General features: G+C 27.4%; 1 protein-coding gene across 1 annotated transcript; it reads right to left on the bottom strand.

The window, feature by feature from the left end:
- Positions 1-7,607: 7,607 nt before the first annotated feature.
- On the bottom strand, positions 7,608-10,261 carry LOC114417274. The gene is made up of 2 exons (XM_028382416.1): positions 9,907-10,261; positions 7,608-8,785 (listed from the first exon to the last, which is right to left on the bottom strand). Exons 1-2 carry the CDS (start codon positions 10,147-10,149, stop codon positions 8,273-8,275), a joined length of 756 nt encoding a protein of 251 aa, XP_028238217.1. The 5' UTR covers positions 10,150-10,261; the 3' UTR covers positions 7,608-8,272.
- Positions 10,262-11,122: the final 861 nt, after the last annotated feature.

Raw genomic sequence — 11,122 nt, 5'->3', positions numbered from 1 at the left:
GTGATGAGTAATTAATTGTCTTGTTTCATGCTCTTCTTTAAGGGTTGATTCAGTTTTAGCATTGAAAAAATACTTGAATAAATTAAAATGGATTGATTCTTTGTTTGTCCTAGCTCATCAAATGTGTTGTCGTTGCTATGGAGGATAGCACAACGCTAGATGGTGGCCGTAATTAATAGCTGGTCCTGATGGAATATAAAGGCTACTCGAAATGGTTCCCTCTTATCCTAAATGACTAGTACAAGCTGTTAATATAAGCAACAATTAAAAGGAAGTTTAATTAGATTGATTCAGAAAGTTGTTAGATTCTAAGACATGGAACCCGAGATTTAAATCAAAGATGAACGAGTTTCATTAGTTTTAAGAGTTTAAGATTAAACATCAAATCAAATTAATTTCATTGATTTATTCACACGTGTATCATTCTTTAAAAACAATCATGTTCAAGACATGACACATAGACTTTAAAAACAATCATGTATTACGATAGACTATTTTATTTTACTCAAGTCTCAGCATAACATTTCTTCACAGTTTCCTTCCGAAAATTTTATAAAATTTTAACCGTAAAAAAGGTCTGAATGCTGAAAATAATAATCCATATATACCACCTGAGTCATTACCTTGAGAAAAATAATTTGTAATAATTATTCACTTTTCCTTTATAACCCATCTTTATGATTTGTACTTTAGTTTTGCCTTTTAGTAAGGAAAATAGGCACTCCATCCCATTTTTATGATTTTTTTTAATTAATGGTGTGATGAAATTTTATTTTTTTATAATTATTTAAGTATTTGTAGTCAATTATGTAAATTGCATAATCAATTTTACAATTTCATCTGAGGTCACTCGAAATTAAAGTCTAAATGAATGACCACATTATTGATTATACTAAAAACATAATTGATTATGTTGTCAACCCAAGGGTGACACAAGTGTAGAAATGATCAATTTTGACAAATGAAAAATTATTTTATTGTGCTTTCTTGTTGACTATGACTTCCACTCTCATTCATATCTATTTGGGATGAAACTTAAAAGTCATGAGTCTCATATTTTTAAATCTTTACCTACCTTTCACCCTATCAAACATCTTCACTTGAGTTGAATTCACTTCCAACCTTAATTCATTCCTTTAAATCAAACACTATCTCAATAAATCTCTAAAACTCTTAGTTATTTCATTTAAGTTCTTAGACATTATTACTTGTCATTATTTTTGTCATGGAGATATATGTCGAGTCAAATATTACTTGTAATGGTTGGATTAACATGATTGCTAGCTATTCATTGTGAGACCCTAATTCTCGATTGGAGGGGACACCAAAAGCCTTTACCCTTCCATCCCTTGGATAGATAGAGAGGAAGGGCAAAGTTTTTTGGTTTTTTCATGTTGTCAAAGAGTTGAACAAGATTCAAGTCTATTGCCCAGTTAGGATGCCTTAGCTGCATACATCACTACACTTCCACTTGACACCTATCATTAATTAGAAATGACTCATCTTGTTGTGTCCTTCTCTTGAATTCTGAAAACTTCTTTCATTCCATCCTAGCTAGGGCGAAGAACCCATCACTATCTCGATTGTGCTACTAGAGGGTTTGGGGAAGTCAGAATAAGAGAACGATACATTACAAAGATTTTTTATTTTAATATTATTAATCTTAAAGACTAAAGTGATTGTGCACTCATTTTGTATTAGTGTTGATAGTAGAAACACCTAACATGAAAGCAAAGCAAAGCAAAGTCAATGCATCATTACTTGGTTTCAACACATGATTAGTCGGGGGAAAAATGTTGTGCCTGGAAGAGTTTCGTTACAAAGCCTTGATTGAGGAACCACTACAGAATTCATGTTCATCACCTCGACATTGGGTGAGGGTGGCCTCTGAAAAGTATTGTAAACATTCACAGCTTTTTGTATGCCTTGCCTGAACATGTGAATCCGGTTTTTCTCTTGCATTACCTTGATCCGTTGTTGATCCAGCATCACCTTTTGCTCTTTCAAACACATATACTCATCCAGTATCTGCCTCAAGCTCATCCAACTCTTCAACCCCTAAACAATTAAAAATAAAATTAAAATCCAAAATTTGCAGCAAAAGACAACGATCCACATAGGAAAATCTGAATGAAAAGAGAAAATAATGAAAATATTTTAAAGATAGTTGAATTTGTGTAACTTACCCCAAATGAAAATGAGGTTACACAACTTTATAATAATTCCTACCAAGACATTTTAAGCATTGAAAAAAAGTTTAATTATTCATTTAGTTCATATAGTTTTTAAATTTATCTTTTTTAGTCTCATCATTAATAAGTAGATTTTTTAGTCTTTGATGTTTAATAAACATATTTTTTTAAAAGAATTTTAACTGCAGAGACGGGAATTAAATTGTAAATTTCATAAACTAAAAAAATTTACTTATTAACATTAAGAACTAAAAGGGATAAGTTTGAAAACTATAGAGATTAAATCCGTAATTAAACAAAAAAAATTTCCACTATTAGTAACTGCATCCAATCTCCCAAAAATTTCAATTATTTCAAATTTTTTCTCTTTTTGGAATGGAATGTTAAACAACTTTATAATAATTCCTACCACTTTAAGCATTAAAAAAAATTCCACTAATCATCTATTAATGGGTTAGTTGATACCAACCGCTAAAACAAACTCCTTTGAAATGTTCAACAAAGACAAATGTTGGATCATGAGATTTTTAATTTAATGAGTGAATTGAGATAGGTGATTGCTTAGGCCCTTATTTTTAGAGGGATACCACAAAGTGGATAATTATGAATGTTATGAAGAATTTGATTCGGAAGTTCAATGGTAAAAAGAAGGAAGTTCGTCAACTCGTTATTTAATTTGAATGGGTGAAATGATGAAATTCATAAAAATTATTCAACACTCATCTTTTAATTTCTTAACAAGATCCTTAGAAGAAATGAATTGAGAAAGACGAAAAGGGATTAATCTCATTGATCAACGAATCAGAAAAGAGGGAGGAAGCCTCGTTGCGGAAGGTGGAACGCGTTTGAGAAAAATTGTTGTCACTGAGGTACTGGTCGACGATTAGGGCAACATGGACAGAGCTGATCTTGTCCATTCCAAACGACTATGCTGTATTGGGTTGGTTAGTCTTCCACATTGTCGTTTATGGAATTTCCAGCAACAAAGAAGAAGGAGTAAAAGGAGGATAGTCTGATGATGGATGATCAAAGGTAATGTAGAGAGAAGGAGAAGGAAAGTTGCGGGTACTCCTCACAAAAAAGTTTATATTTTCTTCCAATTTGTTTAATTCTTTTATAAACAAAATAGTTACTGCTCTTTACCTTTTATTTCAAATTTGAATTTTATTTTAACTATTTTTTTTACTTGAATTATTTTTTATTCAAATTATACTTTTTTATGTTTTAATCTAATATACAAAATCATTTACATTCATAACAAAATGGTTATTCTTTTTTAATAATAAATAATTATTATTATTCATAATATTTTTTAAATAATGCATGATTTTGAAAAGAATATAATATTGATTCAAAGAAAAACCTTAGAGTTATTTACTAATAAAGTTGTGATATAATGATAGTTAAAAAAATACAAATATAATACGAGAAATGATTATTTAAATAAAATCCTAATATATTTTCCTTTCAATTATATTCTTGCTTATTTTAACATAATTTCTCTCATATTCCTCTTTTGCTCATCAAATATCATTTCTTCGTATGATAAAATTATCAAAATTATATATATAAGATAAAAAGATAAAATTTTAAATCTAAAATCTAAAAATTCATTTGATGATTAAGATATGTCAACATAAAAAGATAATTATCATATTCTATCTTAATTTATCGTTATCTCTTATCTCAATCTTATTAATCTAGCATAATATTTTATCTTAAAATATAAGTTAGATTAAGAGACAATTAAATAGGATAAATGATCTCTCTCTTTCTCTCTCTAGATTTCCAACTATAACTATCGTGACCTCCCATGCACACAAGCTACCACAACATCAAATATTGTTCCATCACAATAATGCCCCCAATTGGACCACCTAAAAACAAAAACAAAAAGAAATACTCACTCTATGTATAAATTAGTAGTATAATAAGTTTTATATATAACTATAAATATATATTAATTATAACTTTATATAACTCTATTTATAATTCAAAGAAAAATAGTTATATAAATAAAATATAATTTTGTGTAATTTGTAAGAATATAAATTAAAATTTAGGTTTTAAAAATTATGTGTAATTTTAACAAACAATTTTATCATTTATTATATGATATTATATCATTATCTGATGTGTACTAAATATTGAATAAGATTATAAGTTATCTTACTTTAATACAATCATATTCGTATTTTACTTTTTTTTTTATTATCATCTTCTGCCTATGAAATGAGTCCTACCAGTATGGAGAGTGATGCCCTACTATTCACTATGTGTAGTTTGGGTAGCATTTTTTTTTTTGAAAAAAAAATCTCATATTAGGAAGCTTATTTTTTTCTCAAAATTTTCAATAAGAAAAAAATCACTTATACTAATAATTATTTTAAGAACAATAAAATTAAGAATTCAAAATATAATAAATAAATCATGGATATATTTTTTAATAAATGATTATTCAAATAAGATCCTAACATATTTTCCTTTTCAGTTGTATTTTTGCTTAATTTAACATAATTTCTCTCACATTCCTCTTACTGTCATCAAATATCATTTTTATAACAAAATTATCAAAATTCAATATATAAGCTAAAAAGATAAAATTTTAAATATAGAATCTAATCTAGATTATTTTATTAAGATGAAAGAGAATGTAAAAGATGAAATATTTGAATTAAAATAATAGATAAACAATAAAAAAAGTAAAGATGAAATAAATGAAAATTTTACCACTTTAAAAATACACGTTTTCTCTTATATATATATATATATATATATATATATATATATATATATATATATATATATATATATATATATGTTAGTATAGTTTTGTTCTAATATTTCCTAAAAAAATATCTAATAAAAAATTAGTCATTAGTAAGAAGTTATTGTTAATGTATATTATATAACACTTTATATTAACATCTTAATTTTTTGTTGTGTATAAATTAACATTGTTTCTTAACATACTATTAATTTGATATTCTGATTTCTCATATATATATATATATCCTTTTCAACTACCCAAAAATTGACTATTTGTTTTTCAAAATAAATTAATTCAAGTGCCAAACTAACCGAATTTGTTGAGTTATAGTGGGAAAAACATGTATTATTTCAATCACATGCATGCTCGATAAGTTCGAGTACAAGTCCAAGGAATTAAGAAAAATAAAGCCTATATATGTTCCATGATTGCAATGAAAGCCAGCTTTTTATCTCAATCATACTATTGACCTCCACATATCTTCGTGTGTAAGGCAGCTAAGGGCGGCATAAGTGAGGGGCGGCTCAGAGTAGCTGGATGACGAAACATAAATTGTAAAATGAGATATTTAGTAACATATTAAATATAATATATTTTAAAATGTTTTCCAATCTTTTCTGTTTAAAATTATTAATAATTTTTGGATTATATTTTATATTTTTCAGCATTAACATTGTCATGTGTTTCTTCTCATGAATAGTAAATTTATTGAGAAATGCGAATGATATTTAATTTCCGACAATGTTTGATAATTAAATATTATAAAATAATTTTTTTAAAAGAATTTGATTTTTATGTATTGTCTCAATAAAGATTTTACACAATCAATAAATTAAAAAGTTACCTTAGATACAACATACATTAAATCTATAATTGTATATGAAAAATATTTACACTATTAATACATTTTAAATAAATCCAGTTTAGAAAATGCCATATTTTTTAATTTTAACAATAGCTAATATAAATATACATTTTAGTAGACGTCGCAAAAACAAAAATCTTAAACCAAATCCTACTTTGATGAAAAATCAAGGCTAAATAACTCATTAGTCTCTTAATTTTATTTAGAGTTGTAATTTATTCTTTTAATTATTAAAAGTTGTAAAAAGAACTTAAGAGCATCTTCAGTGGAGGTGCTTACCTGACTTGCTTAAATTTAAATAAATATTGTTTAATTTTTTTTCTCGGTGTAGTAGATGATAAATAATTACTTATATAAGTAGGTATTCCTTTAAATATTTGTACCATAAATAAAATATTTTTTAAGCATGTAAGACCCGTAAAATCAAGTTAAACATTTTAAAAATCTTAACAACACTAGAGTGAATTTTTGTGTAAAGTATTTAAATGTATGTGAAATTATAAAGCCCACAAAATTAAAATAAGTAATTATGTAATGTAAATGCTCTAATTAATATCTTTTATATACAGTATGTTTATCCTTTTTGAATGATTAATCGATTTTAATTTTGGGATACTAGTTTGAACGTTTTAATTTCTTGATTGATGTAAAATGTGAAACCTGTCCATATGAAAACCATTGATGTTGGAAATAAAATGTCCATAAATATGGTGAAAATTATGTGAAAAGTGAGTTTTACCAACAATAAAAATATATGAAATTAGATTTTTATTATTAGTAGAACATATTTTTTATGCAATTTTTACCTTGCTTAAGTTCTTTTTTTGTTTGAACATTAATTGGGTAACATAGTTTTCATGTCATTGAATTTCATAAAGTAACTTTCATGTTTTGAATTGATAAAAAAAGGTTCAAAACATTTTTAACGTATTTTATATTTTATATTTTAAATTTAATTTTAACATAAAAACAACAATTATGTACTATATTATTAATTCCCTTAAAATGTGTTGTAACAATGTCAAAATAGTCAAGCTCCACCCAAATTTCAGATTTGAGAAATCATTTTCTGTTTTAAATTATGTTTAAAAAGTGAAAACAAAAAACTGACTTTCGAAAAAGGAGTGAAATCTAAACAAGATTTTCATTGTTTCATATATAAAATTTTGAAAACTATAATGAATTAAAATCAACATATCATTTTTGTATTTAAACATAAAAATGTAAATAAAAACTATTTGTCTCAAACAAAACACCTATATTATGATTTTCAAAGAACTTATCGCAACCATAGAAGATAACTAGAAAACTGTAAAAGCAGTTATTTCTGATCCAAGAAATCGATGGCAGTTGAACAGCTCACAATCTTTCTTGTATTAACCTTGAATCTCCATCTTCTTTGTATTAACCTTGTAGTTAATGAATAATATTAAATGCATAGTTGCATACACGTATACTATATTAATTCACTTTTTCATTTCTTTTATTTTTTTCGTTATTTCTTTCTTTGTATATATGACATCTTTCACAATTCTCTATCTCTTCTTTGTCTCTCTCTCCAAGAATATACACTATTCACGGGGTGTATATACTATATAGTACACATCACTTTCTATCGTTAGTATAGGTTCAGCTACACAGTAAATCATTTACTATGTAGTACATCTAAAACATAACCTAAAACTAGCTAGAACTGATTTGCTGAAAAAATCGATCTACTTATTCATCATGTCAAAATTAATCAAACCATATTTTTAAAATTGATTGTGGAAGATATATATTTTTATTCACAGATCATCAATACACTGGTATATATTATTTCCAATGAAAAATCTGTAACAAATTAAACTTTCAATACAACAACCAACCCCTCCCTATCGAATTTCATTAACTACTATACTACTATTCCTATTCCTATTCCTATTCCTACTCCTACCTTCCATTTGTTAGATACGTAATGTCATGTCAGAAAGCCAAACAAAAGCTTTTTACAAAGCGAAATAAATGAGGATCTGTTTCTTCTGTCTTTCCCACCTCACAATCCTTCCCTAAAATGTTACACAAGCAAAACAACTGCAAGAGTAATCATGTCACTGTCCATTGTGTTGTGCCTAAGAAAGCTTTGATTCAGGAAGCAACAGAAAGAGCAGCAGAGAATGGAGAAGCACCAAGCACGAAAAAGACAATTCTCACGTAAAAAATTAATGCCCCATTATGGTAGTTACTATTGCCTTGGAGCATACTTCCCAATGAACTCTACCTTCTGAAAAAACTTCTCCCTCCCATTTTTCTTTTTTATAAAAACAAGTTTTATAATAAAATATAACAAAATTTGTTTCTTATAAAAAAAATTCGAAGGTAATATTAAATAATCCTAGTCTTTTTCAATTTTCACATAATACATAATGGATGAGTTATATTAACTTTTTCTAGTAATTGTAAATGTCAATTACGTGTTACATGAAAATTAATCGGGACCATAGCCATGTGATAATTTCGACCCGTGAAATAATTTCTATTATCCTTGCCTTGTAGACTTTGTCTGGGTCTTGGACAACTAGGAAACCTCTTTTGGCATGGAGAACTTGAGTCCCAAACAGCGAAAAAGTAGAGTAATGTTGAGGTCAAAATAATACCAAAAAGCTTCCCCCAAAACACCGTAAACGCTAAGCTTATGAGAATCAAGTATATTCCTAAGCACTCGAACTTCTTTTGCTTCTCTAGTGGCCCTCCATGACCAGTACCCTCTTTCCTTTTTTCCTTGGTGGAGTAGTAACTTGACACGTTCTTTGATTGAAATGATGATGCGTGTGAGCTCAAAGAAGGTGAAGCTAAACCGTGTGAAGAAGATGAAGTTGACAAAGGCGATTGAAGGGTTTTGGTTTCTCCTCCATAGGACAAATACTTTGGACCAAAAGAATCATGGATGTAACGATTTTTGTGGTGGTCTCTTCTATTCTGCAAGCCAAAGACATCCAAGTTAAAATACGAAAAAAAAACCTTAGGTAACATATAAAAAGAGTAAATATTATATGCATTGAAAATATAAAAAAAATATACATCTTAAATCGATCAATCACAAAATATGTGTATCTTATAAATTTATTAATTTTTATAATAATCAAAAAGTCACGAGAAAATGGTTGATGGTGCAAATTTTTTTAGTAGACTCTCTTTAGAAATTAATCTTTTGTAAAGTCCAAGTAAATATTATAAATTAAGGATAAAATATGTTGATAATTTCTAAAATATTTAAATTTTAGATTTATTTTTTAATAACTTTTTTTTTATTTTTATTCTTGACAAAATAAAAGTATTATTTTTGGCTCTCACTATTTTTTTATTCCTAATAAATTTGATGTTGTTCCTTGATAAAAAAAAATTATTTGTATTAGTTGATTTTAAAATTACTTTAGTTCAGAGTTATGGGTTTTAGAATTAATTAATCAAATACTTAAAATTATAAAAGGTGATGTTTTAATGTGATTCTAGATGATCTAACATGAATCCATACACCTGCACATAATAGAGCCAAAGTTTTAATTTAATTGAGGTTATGGTTGTGGTTTTGTCAAAAAAATTTAGTCTGGGAAATTGTGCTCAAATACAGCTTATGAGGCTGCAACTACATTGCAATGCGGATATTGTGGCTGTAATTGCAGTTCTTGACATTTTTTAAAACCTTGATACAAAATTTGGTATAAATAATAATTGGTGTGCTTATTTGCATTAGCATTATATGATTTATACCTTAATGGACCCATCTATCAATATTTTGTTAGAATTGAAGCATATATGTTCATAACAGGTTTGTTTGTTTTAATTGCCCTGTTTTATCCGTGTTCCTATGTTAATCTCATAGAAAAAGATTAATAACAAGCAAATTTTTTTTATGAAGAAGCAAATATGATTTATTAATTTGTCAGGAACTAAAAAAATGCTAAAAAGGATAAAAATAAAAATACTATTTTATTAGGAACTTAATATAATTTTTTTATCATTAAAAAAACATAAAATTCGAATATTTATTAAAAATAAAAAATATATTTTAATGGTAAATTAATTTAAGAGAGACTCACCAATATGGTTTCGTAGAACACAGCTTTGATCACCCGAGAAATCCTTCGTTTTGGTGAAACATGGGGAAAATATACGGATTTGGTTTCTGAGTTCTTCATCACGTTGTGGTTCTCTGAAGAGGGTATGCGTGGAAAACGACAAGTAGAGGAACGATGAGGAGCAACTTCGGACTTTATCATGCAATCTATGTCAACCACAGGACGAAAACAGAGGAGGAACTTGTTCTTTGAGAAGCTCCTCATGATGATGATTTTTGCTGAATATGAAGATATTTTTGTGCTCAACTTCAAAGCTAGCAAGGGAATTACTAGATCACAAGGGCTAACTCAGTTTTTTATTTGTTGGGTTTTTGGTTGGTTGGTTCTATAGCAAGACAAGGCAGTGGCTATAGGGCATTATATATAACGTTGGCATGGCCTTGGACATGGGTTTGGTTCTCTATTAACCTGAGGTGACCGTTCATTAATTATTATTAATTTATTGATGATGGGTTAAAATTTATTGAAAATTATTAATTTTGATAGACTTTTTTCATTTAATATAAATCAAAATAAAATTATTAAATCATAAATAAAATCTAATTTTTTTTAATAAATCTTAATCCAAGAGAGAGTTTTAAAAAGCATATCGCTGGCATTTCTCTAATTTTTCTTTATTATTATTATTATGTTTGAGTAAAAGGGTAGAAAGTGGAGGAAGAAAAAGGAGGAGCGGGATGTGACATGAAAATATTTTTTTCTTTTGAGAAAGAGAGATGGAGACAAAGGGAGAGAGACTCTTTTATTGATATTAATTATTTTTTCCAATAGCATAAAGGAAACATGGAAAGAGAGAGTCTTTAATCTTTATGGATTGTGAGTCAGGTGGCGTTGGGAATATATGAACTGTTGCTGTGTCGTCTAAACAAAGGGTTTTGCTTGGTTGTGGATTAAATTTTATGGTACGAAGGATTTTGCCCCTATTTAAGATGGTTTAATTGGGATTTGGATTGAGATCATGATGATATTCAGAAACAGTTTATTTTTCATTTCGGATGATATAGCTTTTGTGTTGATTTAAAAATTATAATAAAATATTAAATACAAGTTTTAGAAGTATTTACTTCAATTAAAAAATTGATTGAATGGATATCATCATGGATCCGATTCAACTCGTGAGCGTAATCAACCTAATAATTTCAAAAAATGGATTGATTCGAGTTTTTGGAATAGATGG

The sequence above is a fragment of the Glycine soja genome, chromosome 6 (genome assembly GCF_004193775.1).
Source record: "Glycine soja cultivar W05 chromosome 6, ASM419377v2, whole genome shotgun sequence".
NCBI classification, from domain to species: domain Eukaryota; kingdom Viridiplantae; phylum Streptophyta; class Magnoliopsida; order Fabales; family Fabaceae; genus Glycine; species Glycine soja.
Note: the sequence above shows the minus strand (reverse complement) of the source record. Positions and strands in the feature narration are given on the sequence as shown.